Consider the following 25362-nt stretch of genomic DNA (forward strand, 5'->3'; position numbering starts at 1 on the left):
CTTGGTCACCAAAAGTCATCACAGAAAGGGATGGCAGGACCAGCACCAAATGACAACGCTTCCGTGTATGTCTGGGTTAGCCATGAGTGGGTGTAGAGGTTAAGACCTCTGTGGGCTTAGGCACCTTAGTGGTGTTCCTTACTGCAAATATCTACGCAGGGCTGGTGATAGCAAAGCAAAGATGTGTAGCCAAATTATCCCTGTATTGGGTAGAACCCTCTTAAATGACTAATATGTGTAAAGGGTTTTAGAAGAGACCTAAAAGAATCGAGTGTGCGCCCAGGTGGAGAAACACTAAAAAAAAAAAAAAAAAGAATGAGGAAGGGAAGAAAGCTTGAAGAAAAGGCAGAGAAGAGTCCAGAATGCCGATGGACTCAAATATATTAGAGCTCTATCTATTCATCTCAAGAGGACAGTAAGCAAGAGAAGTTTCTGGAATGTTTCACAGCATGAGCTCATTTGGAGATGAAAGTTAATAGCAACATAATATTCAGGTGTTACAAAAGATGAAGTGCTCTTGAGAGGTCATTTCATCAACTTGAAATAAAGTGAGGGAATTTTAGAGCAGCCAAAAAAGAGATGAGACTCCAACTGTGCAATTGATTCAACTTTGCCTGTACAGGGACAATGACTGTTCACATAACATTGCCTGTTACGTGCCAATGTCTTTATATTTTGTTTTTAGTATCAAAACATGAACAAAAGAAACACCAAAGTAATCCCAGGCATTCAGGACTTTATTTTTCACAGGTGAATAACCAAAGGCAGAACTGAAACCAAATTCAATGTATGCATTAAGACACCGTTTTTTCATACATAACAGGGTGTACCCAGGTTTGACTGGGTATGATACTAGCAGTTGGCAATAGGCTTACTTGGGTGGCTAGATTTTTCCATTCCTGTTTTGTATTCTTTTTGATCTTAATTCTTAATTTTAAAAACTCACCACAATCAATTATTTGCATCAGAGCTTGTCCCCGCCAACATCACCCATTAACTTTATGTTATGGAATAGAAGGTTAATGCCTCCTTCTTCCCGCCACCCCCATCAATGACCGATATGGCAGTCTCCGGAGGAACCAGGTCATCCGCTTCTTCAATACACATACTGTAAATGATTAATGTGAGAAAGAAACCATCACAACCTGGATTGTACAGAAGTAGAAAAATAAAAGAAAGCGGTCATGAAAAAAGCAAAAAGAAAGCAGATTTAAAAACATACAAATGGGTGCAAATCAGTACCTCCAAAAGTTCTCAATACTAGGATTTAGCTGTATTACAGCTCACGTGTAGATCTCACTAGTTAAGGGAGAAAACCCTCAAGTGTGACTCCACTGTATCTCAAGACTTGAAAAAGCCCTGTTTCCCTATTTTTACTAGGTTGGCTGGGCCTCATAGCCACGGAAAACAGAGTAATTGTATCACCCTGCAAACTGAGTATGAAACCAGACAGTACGTATTACCTTGAGAGAAGATAACCTGATGGCTTTGCAGAAAATGCCCATAGTTCATGCAATATTTTGTTTATATAATTTATGTTTCAAATGGTAGGATACTTGTTGCTTTCTACATAGGTTAAGGAATGCTAGTCCTCTGAACTCATTCACAGTCATACTCTACTATTCCTTGGTATTAATAATGAAATGCACAGAGGCCTGGATCCATAAAGATTTGTGCGTATACCAGACCTGCTATAGCAAAAGACCAGCACATATACAGTCTTTAATACAGGCAAACTCCAGCCTGTATTTGAAAGAACAGTGCATAGAAATGCTAGTTTTAGTTGACAAAAGTGACCTTTGGACATGAAACAGCACTACTGGCCACATCTTTAGCCGAGTGAACAGGTACTTTATTATTGACTCCTGGAAAACCAGACTTTTGAATATTCTAAGCTCTGCAGAAAAGGGTAGGTTCTTTAGAAGGTATTATTCTTAACGATACTAAACTATTTGGAATATTCCCCAAGAACCTTAAAATCTTCCAGCTTTGGTCTTGAAAAACAGAAAAACACATTGGAAATGACAAGGAATTCTAAGATAAGACTGAAACATCCAAATGAAATACATTCAAGAATTGTGCAGCATGCCAAGAACACAAGGAAGTTATCAGTTCACAACTTCAGAATACAAATGAGAAAACAAGATATGCTGGAGAAATAGATGCTCTAAGCATATATATATTTATCCAACCTGAAACATTTAGCAGAGTGGCAGCAAACTGGATATAGCAGCTTTGGGTGAGAAAGGTTGCACATTTATGATTGAAAAGCAAAAGTTTTCATTGATTAGCTGCTGTATTGTGTCTGCATTCAAAAAGCTGGTCTTCTGCGGCACATTAAACATAATGGATTATGGGGTTATTTTCTATTTTCAGTTACTTTACTTGTATGCTGAAGTCTTGATGATCTTTCAGAACTTGCAGTGCACATTCTGTGCCATATATCACAGCAAGCAGCACTCTCTGGATGACGTATTATGATTAGTATGTAGATTCTTACTTAATTTGTCACTTCTGCCAAATCTTCTGGAATAACCACCCAACACAACCTAATTGGCACACTCAAAGAAAGGCTGACTAAAAACAGAAAATAAACTCGAGGTAAAAATGTTGGAAATTATAACCTTCTTCAAGCCTCCTATAGTAATTTATCTATAATCCTGTTGTTTACATTGTATGTATGTTCTGGTATGCAGCTTTCTTTCCTTGCTCTATGTTTTCCTGAGAAGTTGTGAGAGGGGCTGCAGACCAGATGATCCACTCTGAGAAAAGCAGAGCACAGACTTCTTTGGACTTTGAGACAGCTCAGATCAAAACTTGCAAACACTTGCTGTTTATTGTAAGAGAGATGTTCTGACCAGATGGCACAGAAACTATCTCAAACATATCTGTAACTGATAAGTTGTGTACCTGTGTATGCTGAACACTTGAAGATTGTAAGTAAACCAAATATGTTATCTTTACTAAAGCCTACTTTATTTTGTCTCTTGAGTGCATAATATAAAACAAATTGTTTTATGGGAGAACAGATATATTTTGGGGCACTGAAAAACACTTCTGAAGAACTGCTATTTTTATGTACTACCATATTCTCTGTTTCTCAACAGATCAGAGACAATAGGTTATTCACTTGAACAACTGAAGTGCATAATTACATTTGGTTGTATACAACTTGAGAAGATTCTACTCAAACAGGTTTTTGGCTCTTCTCTAAAAGGTTATGATCTCTAAAAGGTCATGCTTTTCTTTTTTTAAAAAGTCTAATAGCTCAATCTAGGGGGCTAAATTATGGTGCCAGTTCTCTTTTCTGGAAATGAGCCTGTTTTGTAATCAAGAAGTTTATTTCATAGTATCTTTTTTAACAAAGCCACTGCGTAAACAAACAAACAATTGACGCACTCTATAAAACTGGCCGGAGGTGGGGAGTGATTAGTGAGGTTGTAAAAAGGGGGTCAAACAAAGCGTATTAGTGCAGAATTGTTCTGGGCAGACAATCTTATCAGATTTGCAAACCTTTAAGAATTCATTCTACATGAACACTAGGATCATTTAGTAGCTATTAAGAATTCATATCTATCAAGAAGAACCTGTTTGCATAGTATGATATGCCTGTCGTATTATAAATGTACAGAATACATACATGCCCCAAAAAAAAGGAAACAAAGAGTGCAAATATGTCTTTGAGTCTGGGTCCATGCCTTTCCAATATGGGCAGGAACAACCCTGGCTGTGGAAGAGAATAGTATGAATGTCTAGATGAGAATAAAAACAATGAATATTCGATAGAAATATACATATATAAACATGTATATATAGTGGACAGAATTAGGAATACAATTTCTAACACTTGCCACCCTGCTGATCGAAATCTGGGAAGATTCCTTTCCTAAAAGGTTAAGTTTAGCTGTTAGATCAAGAAGGAAGGCAGGGTTATCTTTCAATCCTCTTCCCATCACACTAAATCTGTTAAACAACACAAATAAACAAAAATACAAATTTAAAAAGTATAACAAAACAAAACCAACTGACCGCTGGCTGACTTTGGGTTATTCTTTTCAACTAGAGGCCTTCAAGAAGTCTTTCATACTACTTCAACAAAGACTATGACATGAGCTCCTCAGGGGAGAAGTAACGGTTTTGCCGTTAAAAAGATAGGATTACTGGTCTGAGTGTCAAGTGCAGAAGTTAGCTGGAAGCCAGTGACTGGCAAGCGACAGCAGCTAATGATTTGCAACACATGAATGAGCTCCATTTTAAGAAGGTCCAAGGCTGCTGGTTGCTGAAGATGTCCTCTCCATCTCCTCCTCTTCTTGAGTTGACCTTCAAGCAAGGAATGCAGAACCAGGCCGTTTCGCTTCTTTGCTTTCAGGCACACTTCCCGAACAAATCTAGAAACTGACCATCCTTCTTTTTCTTGCTTTCTTTCCCCCCTCTATCTTTTGCCAATCCCGTTGGTTACTTTTGTTTTTGAATGGCGATTCCTCCTCCTAGATGAATGGTTCTCATTATAGTTGGAGTGTTTAGGTGGACTCTCTTCCATTCCTGGAAAATAATTCATACAGACAGACAGACAGACAGACAGACAGACGTGGTTATTTTAAAGAAGCCCTTTCGTTTTTACAAAATTATAAATCTGAATCAATTATAATTGAAATGATGCCATCTAGAGGTTTAACTAGCAACTGTTCTGCCTCCCATTTATCACACATGTTGACACTCCTTTTTTTCTAGAAATCTGCAATACTCCAGAACATAAAACTTTTTACTGCCCCGCCCCCATTTCCACTTTTGAGGAAAGGGGCTAGGCACACATCCAGAACCAACTGAATTAATCTCAAGGAGCTGTTGCTCCAGCAGTTTGAAACGTGATGGGAGGACAGGGAAGTGGAAAAGACTCTGGGTACTACAGCTTGACTTATACAAATCTCCTGTAAAAAAACAGACACTGGAGAAGAGAAAATTCCAAATGCATCTGGCTGCCATGGGCGTAGGGAATGTTGCAAAGCTTCAGCTGCCTGTTCAAGCCATACTATACTTACCTTCTGCTTGACCAATGGCACAGCAGGGAAGGTGTTGTGGAAACTAGCCCTTTCCCTGCTGCCATCATTCACTATATATATAAGATAACATAATTATTCCAAAACTTTAAAAATTCCAAAATCCAAAAACTCTGGTCCTAAACCAAATGTGGAATAAAGATATATCTAGGTTTATATAGCAAGGGGGGGGGGGGGGGAGAGCCTATAATTAGATTTAAACTTCTCCAGGACGACAGACAACAACGTGGCCTAGCACTACCAGACCTGAAAATATATTTCTCAGCATATTTCTCTGTTAAACCCTATGGTCACTGACAGTGGAAGAGTGGATTATAAAAACTTTTTAAATGGCAGAAATCGAACAATTGGCAATGGTCATTTGGGGGGAGGGGAAGATATCAAAATGATTATAAAAAGGACTGGGGATCATTTTTTAACTTTATTAAAAAGAGAAAGACATGCAACTATGGAGCAAGGGTTTCAAATAAGTTTGAAGCAGGATTAATTTTCTATTAGAAATGTCTACAAACAACATTTATCTAGAAGGTTCAACTTAGTCTTATCTTGGCAAATATTTATTATATATGTTCAAAGCAGTGATGTTGCCTACCAAGGAAATGAGAAATCAACAGAAAAGATGGGGAGGATGGGGAAGCACTGTATTGCATTATATAGTGAACAAAACAATTGTGAGGGAAAAACAAATAAAAATTGATGGGGAAAAATAGGAAAGTAGTCACTAATGGTGGAAGTATTAAGTACTTAAAATGAGTAAGGCTCTGGATCTGGGGGAGAAAAGGAAGAAGTTTGTTGATTTGCAAGAAAATCTGTAGTTTATAAAGGAAAAATCCCAGCTTCGTCTGCATAGATGCCTCTCAAATCCTGGGAAAATTTATTAGCTGTGCATAGGAACCTTGAAGGTAATGAAGGATGAGGAATGACAGTGGAGAGCTGTGCTCATGTGCAAGAAGAAAACACAGCTGGTGATGTGGGGAGAGGGAAGAACAGCTGAGCAGAAAGTAGGCAAAAGAGACTTTTGACTAAGCCATCCCTCGAAATTCCAACTAGCTTTCCCACTCTTCTAAACTCAGCAGTGAAATTTTAGCTATTTTAGAAAGGCTTTTCATATACAGCTGAGTAAGTAGCTACCTAGCTAGGAATTCATTCACAGATGGAATATGGTTTACAGAAGGCACTGTCAGTCCAAGGTCCTGCCTTTTTGCTATCTGCTTTGCAGTTTTATTCTGCCTTACTGCATCAGGCAAGTGTCAAATCAGGATGGGGCACCAGACAGCTGAGATTTGTTGTCAGTGTATAGTGCTTTTTGCTTGTGAATCCTTTCACAGCAAAATGCCTGAACATGTAGCACTCAGCCAATGATGAGGCTTATAAAGAAGAGTTGCTCTTTGAGCTGAGAAAGCTTTTGTTAAACCCTATAGTCCCAATTTAGAAGGTTTGTTAAGATCTCTTCCATGAGTGGAATGGTAGTCAGGCACTGAAGCTGTTCACACCTCAGAGAATGACAGGCCAGAAAAATAAATTGCATTCACATAAAAAACTGTTCCATGACTATTTGAATGGGGTGCAGGACTGTAGCCAAGAAGGGGGGTAGGGGTTCAACCTCCCCCCCCCCGAAATATTTCAGGTTTTTTTTAAAAAAAACCTGGTTTACTCATGAAATTTAACTGATTAACCAAATCCCCATGAGTGTCCACTGAAGTTTATCTTTCTTGAGTGTCCACTGAAGTTTGTCAATAGAGCCTGATTTCTAAACTATTTTGCTTTATAGAACTACTCTTCATGATTCACTAAAAAAAAGTTTGAACCCTCCCCCCTTGAAATTTTTTTCTGGCTTTGGCCCTGCTGGGATGCATAGATGAAAAATTGAAAGAGGTTTACTGTGATAGATGAGAGAGAGAGAGAGATGAAATACATCATATAGGCACAAATACCTCTAGAGAATTTAGAGTTAGACCAGGAAGCATCTGCAATGTATGAGCTGTCCTCACTCTCTGACAAAGTCTGTGAAGACAAAGAGATTCATCATTGGGGAGTGATGTCTTTATAATATGTGGCTCCATGTTTCCACTTCTATTCAAAATATTCCACTGCAAAACTACAGCATTAACTGACAAAATTCCACACACAATGAAGGCTTATTTACACATACATGTCCCTCCCCAATATGGATTATTCTGGTCTAATAGTTTAAAAAGAAATAAACCCTAAGAACAAGGCTAAATCACCTCCCATGCGTTTTGTAATGAAATGTAAAACCCTCACTAGCATCTTGCATTCCCATTGGTCCTTTCACCATGGTACAGAGACATGCATGATTAACTTTTTAGCCCTGGTTAGCAAAACTTGGATGGCTGTGACTATGTGGTTCAAAAAGACCTGGGCTTCAATCTTAGCTGGTATAGAAATCTTTTCACAAAGAGCAGGCATGTCAATTTCAGCACAAATTGGTCTCTTGTTTTCATGGCCCTCAGGAAAAATGTCTCCAGACATATGACAGCTTTTCCAGCTTTTTAATGATAGAACAGAGCACCAAACACGAGAAATACCCCAAAATTACCATATTATGTGAGCATGGGATGAGGGTGACATTTAAAGAATATGGAATATATGTTTCAAGGCCATAGAAGACTTAATGACTGTGTTCTACAATTAAGAAAAAGGGCTGCTATTTGAGGCTTCATGCATCTTTGATATAGGTGCAAAAGAGGTAATTTCAGCAGGTCTAGCTATTCATACAAACTGCTTGAAACTTCAAGCAGTTTCCAACATATGGTGGCCCTAAGGCAACTCTAGAATTGAGTTTTCTTGGCAAGATTTCTTCAGAGGAGGCTTGCTTTTGCTTTCCTCTTATGCTGAGAGTATGACCTCCTCAAGATCATCCGATGGGCTTCGACTGTCAAGTAGAAATGTGAACCCTCGTTTCCAGAATCATAGTCCAACAGTCAAGATGCTATATTACATTGGCTCTTGTGCAACCTATATTTTCTCAATTTGTCTTTTCTGCAGAATCATGAAAGGTGCAGGAGCCTTGTTGTCTTTCTATCAAGCCACAGACCATAAATTAAAATTCTGCCTCCTAGAATAACTCTAGGAGGGAGATTAGTTGAATATGAAAGAATAGCTTTCTCCTGCTGTTGCTCCTCAGCAACTTGATATTCTCTTCACATTGGCTCTGAACAAGCAGGCTTCACATAATCACAGCAATGAATGGCCACTGATAAAACTATATTTCACAATTCATCATTAAATGAGCCTATGTATGCATGAAAAAGGCAAACAATCCTTCTGCTAAAAAGGGTGGTTGACCTGAATTGCTAAGACAGTTAGCCAGTAGGTATATTGAACTGGAGGATTATGAGAACTGGAGTCTAAGTCACTTTATTCAGCCTTTATTCCTCGCTGAAATCTTCATGTTTCACATTCTGGAACCTGAAATACAGTCCTTATGTGCTTTGGAAAGTGTTTTCTTTACTATGGTTAACTAAAAAAAATATTCTAGCATTTCCCTCAGGCATTACCTTTTCTCGTCCGTAGTGGTCTGCATACCAAACCATTCCATATAAACATAGGAAAGTAGTAACAGCCTACAACATTGGAAACAAAAATAACGGTGTGTCAAAATCCGCAGCTCTTTTCATTCATTAACTCAGTTATCTGCTTTAATTTGATTTGTACACCAATTTTCAGCAAGTCTTCTCATGACAGCTTACAATACACATTATAGACAATGGAAGGGAGCAGTGATAAGAAAAAAATGATTTATTTGTATGTTTCTCTCTCTCTCTGTGAGTCCCATGAAAACAAGTTACTATGCTAGTTAACTCTCCTGGCCCAATGAGTTGATTAAGATAGGGCAGCTAGGGAGAGTTTAGCTGTGCAAAGATATGCAAGCTTGAATAATTTGCAGTTGCCTCAATTGATTCTAACTTATATTTAAGGAAAACTGCAACAACATGGAAATATTGTGATACCACTTAGGTATGGTATTCAGGGGGTAAAACACTTAAGATGTGTAAACTAAGAGGAAAAGCCACTTACCAGACAAATGAGCCAAAACACCACATACAATATCTGCGTTTTGGAGAAGAGGTCCTGACCAAATTTGATACATACAATAGCTTCAAGGAAACCAATAGCTCTGAAAGAATAACAAAAGGAATGTTTCAATATTGAACACAGAGCACATTTAATCATATTTTTCTTTAAGATTCTGTGAAGAAGCTTGTAGGTCAAAATCCTAAATGCTTTTAGTGTTGTGTAAATATATACCGATGAAGTTATACTGGAGCCTAGAGCTATAAAACTGACTGTATAGGGTACCAAGGCTCTGAGCTCACTGTTTACAGAAAAATCTATGTGAACAGCCTCCGAAAATGTGCAACTGTTTGCAGTGATTCTCAAGCTAGCATAGTGGTTCAACAGGACTCCAGCCATTATACCTTTCATGTTATGAATGGGAAAGCAAAGTTAGGGGGCCATTTTTAAGGAATTCACTTTTAAAAGCTATCCTTCCCCCCACTCCCAACACAGAGACTTTTAACCAGCACTTCCTCTCTGTCTATATATCCGTTTTCATCATTCTACTCTTCCTTCATCTCACAGGATATTTTATGGATGGTCCTTTAAGAAATTATTTACATCTTGGTAAAATTGCTTTGTAATGCAAATGTGAAATCTTTATGGAACGGAATATTCAGATAAACGTGTGATATCCACAAAAAGATGGCAGCATAATAAGCACTTTGAAAATGTTTGAAAATGTCTTGAGAAGAAGAGACTAATTGCACATTACCTTGATAGCTTCTGATTGAGAAGGCAGTGAAATCCTACTCATTCATACATAAAAATACATATTAATTCTAGTAATAAAGGAGTAGTAATAGGACCAAATACTACACTGTCATTACTCCTCCTACTAGCAAATTCTGAAACTGAGTGCTACTAGAATTGTAGCCAAAATGAGGACATAGAGAAAAGGGGGAAAATATTAGCATGCTATGGGGCAAACCCAAGGTTTACAAAAATACAAAAGTTTAAAACAACAACTAGCGAGCTAATGTTTCTCATAGAAAATGAGTGAATGAGCACTGAACATACTGACTGACTGGGTGGAAAAGAACATTCCCATTAGGATGGAATCTGTACTGTAATACTTCACTCGCATCCTTCTAAACAACAGGAGGGGGAATAAACTGCAGTTACAAACTAGCTATTGCTTTTATTAAAGTATTTATATCTCACCCTCAATCAAAAGATTTTAGGCCATCATACAACAAAAGGATCAACTGGAAACAAGATAAACAACACAATGATTTTAAAGGGCTAACAGCTTTAAGCTTTAACAGCTTACCAAGTTAAAAACAGGCAGAGTAAAACAGTTCAGATTATTTGATAAGTGGTACTTGTTATAATTGAGTAGTAGAATCAACCATTGGAGCACTCAATGAGCCCTCCATGAAAAACACACATATAAGTTCATCTCATAAGATAATTCTTCAAACCCGATTTATCACCTTAACTAAACCAAATAATGAATGTATGAATTCTGCTGCAAACATCTTAGATAGAGAGCCATGGGCTAAGAATCTCTTTTTAACAACACAATCTCTTCTTAAGCTATCTGCTTTTATTTAATAGCATGATGTGTTCTATCTGAAACCTTTTTAGATGTCAACTAGACAATTTCTGGTTTCAGGTTGTAATACTGAGACCACAGAATTTAAATCTTAGTTGTCATCAAAGCTTTAAGCAGCAAAAAAAGACGAGAAACAAATACCTTGTCATCACAATCGTATTCAGGCATTTATTCCTTTCCTTACTTTAGCTCACATGGCTCTCTATATACAGCAGCAGAACAGCATAAGTCCCTGCTCTTGAGCTTACATTCCAAATTTTGGCAGTGTGGAGTAGCAGGGAGGGAGGCAGCAATGGGAAGGGATATGCTAAGAGGAAAAGCAGGCAGGAAGAAGAGAATTTCATGAACTTAAATGGCTGATGAGTAAATGCAACGGGGCCTTTCCTGTAATAGCACTGTGGAACCTTCTACCCAAAGAACAGAGGGTGGATCAATATATTTTAAGCTTCAGGCAGACAGCCAGAGCACTACTGCTTGCAAGGCCTTCAATATTTGAAAATGCTCAATTTTAACTATTTTAAAACTGCATTTTAGGAGAGTTTTACAGTGTGTCTTGCTTTATTTTTATTACAAGAACTTGGGAAAGTTACTTCATCTGGACAACAACACCTAGAATCACCTAGCTAGCGTTTTTATTCATTAGATTAGGATATTCTAATCTAATGAATCTAATGAATAGGAGGATATTGGACAAACGGATTTTAAGCATATGTTTTATGTTTTATATTTTATACTGTATTTAATTGGTTGTAATATATTTTTATATGTTGTTGTTTTTAATGATGTATCGGCATCGAATTGTTGCCAATTGTACGCCGCCTTGAGTCCCTCCAGGTGAGAAGGGCGGGATAGAAATATTTGAAATAAATTTGAAATAAATAGATTTATATCCTTTCTTTCCAGACTCTGATGCAAGGCAATTTCTAGCCTAATTAAAAACAGTTAACAGTAAAGAAACAATAAATTGCACATAAGAGAATACAATTAAAATGGGATAAACTAATAAAATAGACATTACTTTAAAACTGCTTAATATTCCACGATATCAATACATGAAACCAAAGTATTTTTTAAAAGACCCAGTGTGCCCATTCTAGACCTCTGTCCATAGCAGTCAATCAGTTGAGGAAACCTTGCCTCAACAGAAAGTCTTTGCCTGCCAGTGGAAGGACAAAAATAGGAAGACTAGTATAATCTCTCTACACTTGACAATTAATGCAGTTTGACACCACTTTAATTGCCATGGCTCAATGCCAAGGAATCCTGGGAGTTGTAGTTCTACAAGATCTTTAGCCTTCTCTATCAAGGAGTGCTGGTACCCCACCAAACTATAAATTTCAAGATATCACAACATTGAGCCATAGCAATTAAAGTGGTGTCAAACTGAATTCATTTAACAGTATAGATACACCCTTGGAAGGGAGTTTTGTAGTATGAAAATGATCACCGAGAAAGCTGTCCTGAGCCTCTCTCCAAACATGTAGGAACAAAAAAATGGTTTCTCCTACAGCAGTAGTTCTCAACCTGTGGGACCCCAGATGTTTTGGCCTTCAATTCCCAGAAATCTTAACAGCTGGTAAACTGGCTGGGATTTCTGGGAGTTGTAGGCCAAAACATCTGGGGATCCACTGCCCAACTATTTTCTTAAATTCAAAAGGTAACCCATCCAGAAAAACTTGAATCCCTATAACTTTTGGCAATTGTCACACTAGCAGTTATTCCAAAAACTACTTTCCAAGTTCTGTTAATTAGCGGGAAAGAAGTATTTGTTCACTTTTCTTCTTTGGGCATCAAAAATGTTTTGGGCAAGCCCTGCGGTCACCTTTTTCCATCTAATTAGAATACCAATGGTATCATACAAACAAACTACTCAGGAAAGCAAATCTATTGCTTTGTTAAAATCTTTTTTATTATTTTGATCTTAGCTAGAATGGGAACAAATGGTAGCTGCTCTAATGACATTAAAGTCCTTTTAAAATGGATCAGAGATGGAGCAATTGATGACAAGGAGATGTTCTTAAGCATGGCCAAGACAACTGATTCAATTAGTCTCTTTAAAAATTTCCAAAGGCACAAAGGAGTTTAAATGTTTCTCAGTATCCATTAGCTAAGCATGACCTTCTCTACAAGTGGAAACTGTGCTGTTTTGAACAATGCTATTTTGGTAACTTGATGGTCTGAATGTCTTCTTTTAAAAGGTGTAGATGTTTGTTTCCTTACCACTGTTATATTTAGGTGTAGGGTTACGTAACTTTGACAGTGGCCAGTGTGTGGGTACAAATTTGTTCAGGCTTGATATGTATGCTACCTTGGGGTACACAAGAAATAATAAATGTACAGTAGTAACATTTTTTAAAAAACAATCTAATTCCCAATGAGTTTGAATTAGGAGTCTGGCAAAGCAAAGTCTCTTCTTCTCAACAACAGACTTACCCAAAAACCCAGCACTGAGTTCCTACTCGTTTGCACTGTGTATCTGTCAGGTAAGCATAGTATTGTCTGTAACAGTAACAAAAATAAGAATAAAATGCTAAATTAAAAAGAAAAGCACAAATCTTTAATGAAGCAGATAAATACATATTTAAATTACAAATACAGTAGAGTCTCACTTATCCAAGATTCGCTTATCTATGGTTCTGCTGGCCCGTTTAGCTTGGATAAGTGAGACTCTACTGTACCAAACCACAGCTTCTTTGGTCTCTGTTCCAAATTATAAGAAAGAAGAAACACTGCAAAGTCTTCTAACAAAGCAAGGCAGGGAATCACAAAATCAAAGCAGAAAAGATTTTAAACGCTTCTCTTTGCAATATTTAACTGCCAAATTACTATAAGGAAACTGGATATTGAAATTTGTTAAATTGTGTAGTAGATGCGTACAACAGAGAATAAGGAAGTGGGAAGAAAACTTACATAACAGAATACTTTTGTTTTTTGAAAATGTAAAATTGCAGAACATAAAGGGATGTCTTATCTTAAATTAGGATAGAAAATGTGACTTCCCAAAGCTTTTTTGGAGATCTTGATGAGCTGCATTTAAACCCATTCGTTGTTTTTTTTTTTTTACAGCTATACAACCTGCAAATCTAGAATACATGGAGGAAGCAATTTTCATGCTTTTAGCTTCCTCAGATTCAGACCCAGACCCAGGGAAGGCCTTTTTATAATCATAAAATGATCTGAAATTTACTTTCCATTTACTTCCTGGCTCAAAATGGTCTCCTGTGAACCTACACTTGGAGGGAACCCAAAAACATGGCAAAATTGCCTCTATGCCTCCTAGATGATGCAGAGAAGAAAGTTGGTATCTTCTGCTTTCATCTTTAAATTATTCAGATTTTTGTTATTCCCAAACAAAGGATTCAGATTCTAAGAGTGGTGGGCAATTTCACCGCATCCAAGAACTAATATCACTCCTCTTGTGCTCAATGCAGATGTATTCACACAAAGTGAACCAAGTAATTAAAACAAGCAGGAACTCATTGTTTTAATGGACCTTTTTCTGCTCTAATGCCACAATTTGGCATCTGCTTGCTTTAACGGCTTTTTGTCCTTTAATGCCAGATCTCAGTGGTGTAGTTCGGTTGGGGTATGGCTTGGAAGGCTGGAAAAAAGCCACTTTGTGTCAAATGCAGACTGCATATTACCCACATCAGATTAAAGTATCCCCCCCCCCACCAACCAACCCCCCTTCGAGGTTTAAACCATCCGGAGTTGCACAAGTTGGAGCACACCTCATTCTTCTAATTGTGCCTGGGAGAAAGGGAAATGTATATGTATGAGGATCACTACTGGTGATATGAGCATCTTTGGAAGGAACAAACAAGCTCTTACTATCCATATTCCACATCATACTGTGACTGATAGTACCATGAGAAATCCTCTCATCGATATCCACACTATTCTCAATACCCACACCAGGTATCCATGCAAGGATCTGTGATGCCAAACTCACAAATGAAGCCTGGAAGTTACATGCAGCTCCCAGAACCAATTTTGTCTGCCACTGAATCTCATAGCAGGCATTTTTTTTAAACGAAAAAGATCACCATGTTTCCTATTTTTTTCTAGCACTCGCAGGGGCATTTTCACCGTGTTTTTGGGTCCTTTTGGCCATTTTAGACCCAGGAGAGGCTTTTTCTAAAACCACAAGTAACAAGAAGTGACTTCCTGTTATTTTCTGATTCTTTTAAAAAATGATGTCTTCTGATCTTAAAACAATCCATTCACCCACTAGAAGATGTTTGGGGCATTTTCAAACAACCCATTTTTCTTTGACTAGGGATGAACCCCTCCAAGGTCTCCTGGTGGGCCAAATGAGCGCCTTAACTTCCTACAATTACTCATCCCTGATTTACCATAGTGCCTGAACCAGGCCTGTATCACCACAACCAAAAGAGCTGAGGAGGGGCTTTCTTTTCTTTTTTCGGTGATAAATGAAACCACACATCAAAGAGACTAAGCCCTTTTGAACACAAGCAGTTTTACTTTCAAGCACATGAATCAAAGAAACAAAAGTTATACCTGACAGTAGGTGCTGTGATGATTCCAATGAAAAGGATCCTACCCCAGCTTAAGGGATGACTTGCTTGGAAAACAAAGATATGTTTCAAGAAAAATGTGTTCAGTTCAGTCAACTGCAAAAACAGAAATAAGAAGAAAAGATTCAGTTTTAAAATGTCTTTTTCTTTTAACTTAGATGTATTTCTTTGTTGTTGTTTATTCATTCAGTTGCTTCCGACTCTTCATGGTCTCATGGACCAACCCACTTCAGAACTCCCTGTCGGCCATCACCACTCCCAAACTCCTTCAAGGTCAAGCCAGTCACTTCAAAGATACCATCCAACTATCTTGCCCTTAGTCAACCCCTCTTTCTTTTTCCTTCCATTTTCTCCTCAGTATCATTGTCTTCTCCAAGATGTATTTCTAAAGTGAATTTTTCCAAGATTTTAAATGCAATTAACTACCTCTAGTGAATGCTTTCATGTTAGTTTCTATTTGATTTATTTCTGCTATTTTCATGCCACTCTTGGAAACTATTTCAAAATGTTTTAAAAACCAATATCCATACATATTCTCACAATTGCTTGTACATTAGTTATAACGTTATCTGAGTAAATGTGACCAGGAGATCAGCAGAGACACCTAAGCCTTTGATGTCAATAAAACTACATTCATACAATGCTTAATGTTTGTTTGTACATCTTTTACCTGCCAGACAATCATGAAAAGGTATACTCCAGCCACTCTTTGAAATGAAGATTTGGGATCAAACCAGCGAACATATGTCCAGCTTGCTGGAGTGAACTGCAATACAGCTCTCTTGATTTTACCTGTGGTTGAATGAATATCCCTGAAAGCAGGCAATGATAAGGGGGGGAGGAGAAAAAAACCCTGTAAGTTAGAACTGCATTGCTGCAAACAAGTCATAATACAACACAGATCTACCAAATTGCAATTGGACATGTTGTGGCCATGGACATATTACAGTGAAAATTGCATTCAGAAACAGCGTTTAGTAAGTATTCTGATTAAGCAAGCAATTACTTGCTACAAAAAGAAGCATACATAAAGCACAATTTTCACATGCAAGTGTCTTCCTTTGGATGCAATATAGTTAAATGATCCAAAGGAATTTTTTAATTTACTATAATATTCAAACTGATAATTTAAACCATTATGTTCTTTTAAAAATTGTGCCTCATTGGGGAAACCTGTTTTAAAAAATGATACTTGAGGTATCTCCAAACTGAATAAATTTGAATTGTTATCCCTTCAGTTAATGATAAGGGAACAAGAAACAACTGCTGACCAGATCCTGTTTGATTCTGGAAGCTAAGCAGAGCCAGCCTGGTTAGTACTTGGATAGAACACCATTGAATACTAGGGGCTACATTTCAGAAGAAGGAACTGGCACAACCATCTCTAAATACTCCTTGACTAATAAAACTCGATAAAAAATTCACAAGGGCACCATAATTTGACAGGTGACTTGAAGACGTGTGCACACACACAAACTACAACTGAGACAATCAAAGTCAGTTTTAGTATTTAGCAAACTCTCATATTAATTTGTGTTTTCTTTTCTGCACATAAACATGTGCAGCAACTGGCGAGGGTCAATAAATGACACATACCAGTTATGGCCAATAAATGAGACTCTAAGGCTTTTCCAGTTTTCCTTTGCCAGTGCATTTGTTTGCATCCTCCAGTAGCTGCCCCTGAAGGTGGGGTACATTTATTATATTGTTATAATACTTTTGTTATTACATTATCATTAACAACTCAGCTATTATCAATAACTACATAGTATTTTACATAACTATATATTAAAGTATTATATAATTATATAGCAATGCAATCATTAATAACTCAATAGTTGTTTTTCTGTGACGAACCATTACATGAGGCCTTGATAGTGCACTTATTGTTGCAAAGCCCAACTATAAGGGCATTCCTACTTTTCCAACTTGATATTGCTTGTTTCAATTACTGGTTATGACATATGGTCACAGCATACAAAACACAAGGAGGTACAGCTGGAAAGGGAAATGGGCAACTCAGCTAAACATGGAAACATTTTTCATTTGAGCATTTTTGGATCCTTGCTACAATGTCATTCATACAATGCTTAATGGATTGTATTTGGCACCTACTTGCAGCTTGCCCAGTGATAGGTCCTCATCTCCAACCAACGGCAAACTACCATGCCTAACCAGATGCCACCCCCGTTACAAAGCAGGATGTCCAAAATGACTTGATCCCACCAGCATTCAGCAAAATTAGGCAGTAGGTGCATGAAGAACAGCTACAGGATACAGCAAAAAGGCTTGGGATGAGAAATTCATATAAACAAGTTTTTTAAATATACAAATGTAATTTACATAAAAACAGATCTAAAAACTAGATAAAACATTTTATATCACACATTAAATACTAGTCCTGTATGATTTTAGAAGGTTCTAGATCAGTGATGGCGAACCTATGACACGCGTGTCAGCACTGACACGCCTAGCCATTTTTGCTGACACACAGCCGCATGCCAAGAAGGACATTTCATCCTTGGCTCCTGCATGGCCAGGTGCAGTAGCCGAGGATGAAAAATTTGCCGCAGTGTGGCGGCTGCTGCTAGTGCAGCAAAAGGGGCTCCACCAGGCCGGGCCACTGCCTCAGTTCGGGGGAAGTGGCCAAATCCCCGGATGAGGGAGCGAAAAAGGAGGGGGAGCTTCCCTTCCCCCGCCCAGGCATGGCGGGGGAAGGGAAGGTGAGCTGAGGAAACGGAGAGAGAGCCACCACCGGCCTCCCAGGCTGGGCTGGGCACAAAGAGAAGCCGCTGCTGTGGTTCTGAGGAGGGTTTTTGTTCAGTCACATCAAGCAGCGCAGGCAGTGCTGGCCACGGAGGGCACCAGGTAAGCTTAGCCTGGGCTTGAGGGGAGCACCCACTTGCCTGATGCCAGTCAGAGGTGGCTTTGGTGTGCCAGTTGAGCTCTCTCATCCAAGTACGGCTTGCTCCAAATCCCTGGGGCGGTGGAGGGGATAGCGCTGTGCACAGGGATGCCATCGCAACTGGGGCCCTCAGGGGTCCAGCCGGGGCGGGGAGGAAAAAGGCCCGCCACTTGGCCGGTGCGGGCCCTCGGAGCCAGGCCCACCTTTGTGGTGGTGGGCCTGGGAAGGCCTGGCTCTGAGGGCCTGCACCCGGCATCGGGCACATGGCTTGGCCACACCCACTCTTCTCCCTGTTGCCATGACAACCCCTCCCTGACCCTCTTTCTCTTCCCTGCAAAAGTTTTCACCTCTTATCCATTCCTTTGCGGTGGTGGGCCTGGGAGGGCCTGGCTCCGAGGGCCCTACTTCGCAGATTTCCATTTATCGCGGGTGGGCCTGGAACGTAACCCACGCGATGAGGGAACACGATATTAAATCTAGTTACAATTATACATTTTTGATATTTAAACTATAAATATTGCAAAATTATGGGTTTTTCTCGGAAGTGACACACCACATGAGTTATGCTTGGTTTTTTGGCGAATTTTGACACACCAAGCTCAAAAGGTTGCCCATCACTGTTCTAGATTATTTCTTGGTAAGAACACATTATTATGGTTGCTTTGTCAAGTCATGACTGCATGTTCTCAAATGACAGTAGCATGACAATATGACAATATTATTCAGTGTTATATCAGCTGATGAGGTGCCTGTAAACAGAATTAGAATAACTGAATACCTGTTTTTGAACCTTAACTGTATGATTTCAAGCCATCCATACAGATTTCATTCAGTCTTGTTAAAATCTTTAGTTTGATCTAATATGAACCACACATGATTTTAATCAATGTTCAGCACTAAAGGATCAGTCTTATGTAAACTAATGCTTTTTTGACCTAAGGGCATACAGTTGCAGTATTTGAAGATAAATGAAACAATTAATCAGCTTTGGTATTGACATTCATTAATGGAGGCAATTATTAAAACAGCCTAACCAATCAATATCATGTTGATAGTTGAGAGGTATGGTAACACGTTTACATATATTGAAAGTTAGTTAAGAAATAATGGCCCAGTAGTACATCTCTTAGTTTGTGAAGTGAAATTCATTAGATAGGAGACTTACACAGATGGCTTCAGCAGGCAAAATTCAAAGCTCAGCTACTGTTATCAAATAAGCATGGCAATCTTTTGCAGTAATGGACACCTTCAATACTTTGAGAAGCTACTCTATTTTTCAAACAGGATCTGGAGACTGATTTTACTATATAAGCAAAACCCATTCGCAAACGAATATTCAGCCTCCAAAATAAAGCTCTATAATTGTACAGGCTTCATGATTACATCACATTCAGGATTAGGCATTACATGCATTATCTTTTTCTCCTGTGTGTGAAACTATACTTACATTTTATTATAATTATTTTTATTTTATTTTATTTTTTCTTATTACCCCTTTATCATTACAACTGGCTCATGGGCTGCCAGATGACTGCCTTTTGAGCAGACAGAGGATCAAAGTATTAAAGAAAATCCCATGTACATACTCATTCAAGTGGAGAGATTTGGAAATATTTTCGATGGTGGTGGGTTGAATCCATGGATGAAGATTGCGTGGAATACAGAGAGCTGATGGTACTGAATTTATGGAAGGACTAATTGTCATTAATTTGAATGATACTGGAGAATGACATTTTCTATGTGTTGCTTGCTATGTTGCTTTTATGCATTCTGGGGAAGGGTTTTTGTTTTTTATGTACATTTAACTAAAAATAATACTTAAAAAGATAAGTATATTGAACAGCCAGAATAAACGGCCTTGGGCAGCTCAATCACTTAGATAAGGGAGGAAAACTTTTCATCAAACAGTCAGCAATTATTTCCTATCTCAGTAAACAACTTGATTTCTATCTGTGATGTTGTGAAAACTGGTAAAGCTGCAACAATGACTGAAAAGGGCATATTTCAAATGAAGGATATACATTTCCTTCATAAAACAATGGCATTTGCAAGGTCTGTTTAGTTTCAGCTGGGGTGTAGCTGCTGGCACATTCTTAAGTGCACCAGAATCATCAAACAGTATTAACTGCATGGTGCATTAACATCATGTCACTCCAAAATATATAACCTACCTCAGTTAACTCCCAGGTAATACTAATAGTCCAGCACAGACCATAACTGCGGATCAACAATGCCTTCATTGCCCAGCCCCAGAAGTGTCCAAAGGCAAATATGTCAAAATGGCTGAGGATTCGTTCCCACGTGATTATATGGCAATTCACTGCATATTCCTGTTGATAATTGCGGGAGAGAGAGAGGAAGGAGGTAGACAGAGAGAAGCAGAAGTTAAAGACTATTATGAAAAGGTTTTAGAAAAAAATACAACAAAACAACAACAACAGCAATAAAATTTTATTTGTACCCTGCCACCATCTCCCTGGAGGGACTCAGGGCGGATCACAAAAGCACTCTAAAGTGCCACATATAAAATGGAAATACATGAGCATAAAAAAGTGCATGCATTTAACCAAATACAAGTGAACGGACAATCATCATCAAATGATAAATTTTTAGATTTAAAACACAGTAATACCTGTGAATAAACTGGGCATCTCCAAAACAACTAAGGTGCCAGAGTAACAATTAGTCCTCACATGTAACCACAATGGACTACTCAGGGTCAAAGGCCTGTTAAAAAGCCAAGTTTTTAGGCTTAGGCTAGACCGAAAGGTCTGGAGAGTTGGGGCTAACCTAATCTCTCTAGGAAGGGCATTCCAGAGCCAGGGAGCCACCACTGAGAAGGCCCTCTCTCATCCCCACCAATCGTACCTGAGATGGTGGTGGGATCTCCTTGGCAGATCTCAGATCCTGCACTGGTTCATAGGAGGAGATGCGGTCTCGAAGATAGATTGGACCCAAAGCGTATAGGGCTTTATAATACAATAGCAACCTACTAGTTAAGTCAAGGAGTGTATTTCTGCAAACATATTACAGTCTAGTCTCATATAGATATTTAAGTGCATATTTTGCTAATTTGGGATAACAGGCACAGAAATCCATAATTCCCAAGATTTATTTTTAACCAACTCACATTCTACTCATTCTTGCTGTGTAGTCATTTATTTTTAAAAATCTTGAGTAATGTTATTTGAAAAATTATACCCAACATAATCTAAATGAGCAACATAATCTAAAGCAAGGTAACATACATCTCACATAACTCCAGATTATAGTAATATTTAGTCACTTCTGTATCATTTACTCCGGAAGGTATGCAGAAAATTGAGAGCTGACTCCTGTAATACTTCTAAATTCATTTTTTGCCTTCAGTGGCTATGCTGCAATCTTAGTTACCTGGAAAAAGACTATTTTTTCAAAACAAAAAAATGGCATTGAAATTGCAGCCAATCAGGGCTGCAAAGGGACCCACCCTGAATGCTGCCAGTGTATGTTTTCTGTTTTTGCATAGCCTCAGTGCCAAACTCAAAAAAGGTACTAACTACAGTGCTCAAAATAGGAGTCCCACCAGTCATGTTTACTTGGGGATTCAAAAAAGTAGCTTTTCCTAGTTGTGCTCTCCATGGCAAATTGTTAAAATCCACTCCTCTCTCCATTTACTTAAAGGAAAAAATAATCTGAAGGAAGGGAGAATGCTTGGTTATCTCCAACTAAAAGGAGCCCAGTATTTTAACTTTCATATTACAGAAAATACTCCAGTCCTTTGATTATTTTGATTGTCTTTTCACTATCTTCGTACATGTAAAATATTCCATATGCAGAATTATTGTATTTTTCACTACATCCTTTTTTGGGGACAGGTTTATCAGAACTGGATTGATTTTTCTAGTGGAATAGCAATAGAATTCTGATTTGCTTCATAGAATCATAGAATAGTAGAGTTGGAAGAGACCTCATGGGCCTTCCTATCACTCCATTTTGTTTCTAATGCAGAGCTACAGTAGCACCAGGACAGAAGTACGTATGCACAAGCTAGAACACCATCAATACGCACCATTATGTCTGCTTCTCTTGTAGCGTATCGGAGATTAGGATCCAGCCAATACATTACTGATTTTACCTGCTCAAAGTTAAGGAAGAGTAGGAACACCAGAAAGAGAAAATACAGAACACTCAACCCTGTAAAGAAAACAAATTCAAATGAAATGAAATGTGTAGGAGGTTGGTCTGTATAAGGAAAAAGAAAATCATGCACAAGGAATGGTGATGTATATTAATTTCCATTTATAGTCTATAACAATGTTCTTATATTAAACAAATTCCTTTTCCATAACTTCAGATTTTCTTTTAGTTCATAGTGAGGAGCATGTGTGTTACTGTTATTGCAAAATATACAAGTAATACTTAAAAAAGGAGGAGGATGGCTAAGGTATAGCAAAGTTGCTTTTGAGGGCTATAACACAAAGTCAACCTATAGTCATGCTGGCTGGAGGATTCTAGCACTTGCATTCCAAAGAAGTAAATTTTTCAGATCTGGACTGACAACCATTAACAATGCTTTCAGTGTTTGTGGTAATTTTTGCACGTTGTTACCTCATTCTAGCACTTCCACTTCAGAGACTGAACAAGGGTCAGAGTGATTACATTGAAAAAAGTACATAAACAATTGGAAGAAAAATTCTAAAGCAAAAGATTTAATCTGTCATTCATACAATAGATGTGACTTTGAGTAGATTTTGGAGGTCATCCAAAAGCTTCATGATGGAAACTCTGTGGTTATCTCAACAGCAAGATGGTTTCAATTACTTCACATGCTTACAGATGATAATGCTATAGAGCAATATTTTTAAAAATACGTCCACACTTTACTAACCCAAGGCCCATTTTCTGAACTAATGGTGGAGCTCCTGGAAAATTTCTCCAGATCTATCAATATGTGAAAACAAACTCATTTTCAAAAGGTTAATAGAGGTAGTGAAGGAGGAAAGAGTTTTGATCTGCTCCTCTTCCATCCACACAGAATCTAGAAACTGCTATGTGTAAAAGAATGTTGTAATCTAGCGTTCTCTTTATTATTTCAAACGCAGGCTTTCAGTGTTGCTGAATTTATGGACTATAGAGAGGCTTGTGGTATAGTAATGAAATTCATAGTAATTTACGAATTCAAATCAATGTCAGACATCTTGTTATTTGCATCATTTTAAGAGATTTACCAGGTGTTAATTTAGGAGATATGGATGCAGGCACAGAAGGACAGGGCCCTTTTCTGGAATCTCTCTCATTTAATGCATTATGCCTACTTTTACAACTATAAAAATAAGACACATCTTTTTTTCCCTTTTACAATTACCAATTTTATCCCACTAAAACACTAAAGCTAGAAACAACAGCAAAACTATTAGTAGTTTTGTCCAACATATTAAAAAATAAGCAGATGACACCTGTTACTTTTCCATCTATTGGGGCCTATAATTTTCTTTTTTAGTTGTATTACATGTTCGTTGTTATGACTTTTAGAATTATTTGTGTTACTTGCATGTTGATGAATTACATTATATGGATTTATGATCATGAAATATATCATTTTAGGAACTTTTAGCAGAACAGATGGATATACACTCAGTCTGCCACATTTGCTAGGGTTATGGATGCAGATCCCCAACAACAGTAGGGGGAGGGGTGTACCTGAGAGAACACCTCTCTAGGAATCTCTAGGTCCTCCAGTGGTACACTACAGTCAACTTTCAGCAGAGGAGGACCTAGAGATTCCTAGAGAGACCATAGTAAGACCCATGGATGTGGGGGCTGAGTGTAAATAAATTAGCCAATATTCTAGAAGTAGATTCGGAACACATTTAATATGTTCAAAAAATCAGTCCTAGAATATTTTGTGTATGTAACTTTACTTCAGTGGAGACAGGAGGAATTTTATAGCTTGCTTCCTTCCTTATTTACCAACTCAACTCAATACACCATGTTGGCTCCGGTCAGCGAAGTAGGTTTCCCATTATTGCCTCATTGCACTGCCCTAAAGGCTTGGTCCCACAGCCAGGTCTTTACCATCTTTCTGAAGGACAGGAGGGAGGGAGCTGATCTAATCTCACCAGGAAAGGAGTTCCATAGCCGGGGGACAATGAGAGAAGGCCTTCTCTCTCCCCACCAAATGTGCCTGTGTTAGTGGCAGGACCGAGAGCAGGGCCTCCCCAGAAGATCTTAGTCTTTGCGGTGGTTCATAAAGGGAGACAGGTAAACTGGGCTGCGGCTGTTTAGATTTCTTTGCTAAACAAGAGAATTTAAACTACAAAAGGGAAAATGGTAAGCCTTTCACAACATTTGCTACAGAAAGCATATGATGAACTACTGTATTTACTCAAATCTAATGCTCACCTTTTTTTGGCTAAATTACCTTCCTAAAATTAGGGTGCAAATTAGATTTGTGTAACATGGCAATCTTAGCGCTGAAACAAAGCAAAAAGGGAAGCTGCTTTAGGAGCTGCACCTGGAACTCCTATTTGAGGGACATCATCTGTTTTTTGTTTTTGTTTTTTAGAATTTTATTTTATAATGCTGGGATATGTAGTTTGATGAGGCATCAGTTTTCTTTGGCAGCCTGCATGATCCCAAACTACAGCCCCTATGACTCCTTAGCATTGAGCCAGGTCAATTAAAGTGGATTCATTCTACAGAATAGAGGCACCCAAAGGTTTTCTTTTCCACTGCTGAAAGCAGGAATTAAAGAAGAAATTGTAAGCAGTCAGACACTGCAATGTGCAACTTTTTGGCCTAATTACAAAGAATGATTTTTTTTGGCTCTGTGCATTACATTTTCCAGCAAATACCTTTTTTGTTTCAGGGTTTTGAAAATTGAGATGCGCATTAGATTTGATGGTGCATTAGACTTGAGTAAATACTGCATTTTCAATAATGTGCTGTAGAATTATATGAGACCATCTCTTTTAAAAGACTTACCAAAAACCATGCGCCATATTGCAGGATGTGGACGAGTGAAAGGACCTGTAAGGGGGAAAAAATCTTATTAAGTGAAAATATGCTGATGGTAAGCAAGACACTGGCCAAGTATATATCTAATCGAAATTCAAGGGACATACAATGCTATCCTCCAAAAACTCATTCTAAACATGCTTTAACAAACTGTTGTAAAGATTCTTATTTACACCACCTTGCCTAATGAATCACATATATTCCTAGTATTATTCCTCTGACAGA

At 38.2% G+C, this 25362-nt stretch overlaps 1 protein-coding gene across 1 annotated transcript in view; it reads right to left on the reverse strand.

Annotated features, from left to right (window-relative positions):
- Positions 1 to 719: 719 nt before the first annotated feature.
- ptdss1 (phosphatidylserine synthase 1) overlaps positions 720 to 25362 on the reverse strand; it is a 35499-nt gene continuing 10856 nt past the window's right edge. The window contains exons 3-13 of the mRNA XM_003219516.4: positions 25105 to 25149; positions 22190 to 22314; positions 20310 to 20468; positions 17349 to 17500; positions 15904 to 16045; positions 15217 to 15329; positions 13129 to 13194; positions 9099 to 9198; positions 8579 to 8644; positions 6992 to 7061; positions 720 to 4542 (exon numbers count right to left, since the gene is read on the reverse strand). Of these exons, the coding sequence (XP_003219564.1) occupies positions 4433 to 4542; positions 6992 to 7061; positions 8579 to 8644; positions 9099 to 9198; positions 13129 to 13194; positions 15217 to 15329; positions 15904 to 16045; positions 17349 to 17500; positions 20310 to 20468; positions 22190 to 22314; positions 25105 to 25149 (1148 nt within the window). The 3' untranslated portion in view covers positions 720 to 4432. The remainder of the gene's footprint in view (positions 4543 to 6991; positions 7062 to 8578; positions 8645 to 9098; positions 9199 to 13128; positions 13195 to 15216; positions 15330 to 15903; positions 16046 to 17348; positions 17501 to 20309; positions 20469 to 22189; positions 22315 to 25104; positions 25150 to 25362) is intronic.

The sequence above is a fragment of the Anolis carolinensis genome, chromosome 4, assembly GCF_035594765.1.
Source record: "Anolis carolinensis isolate JA03-04 chromosome 4, rAnoCar3.1.pri, whole genome shotgun sequence".
In the NCBI taxonomy this organism is placed as follows: Eukaryota; Metazoa; Chordata; class Lepidosauria; order Squamata; family Dactyloidae; genus Anolis; species Anolis carolinensis.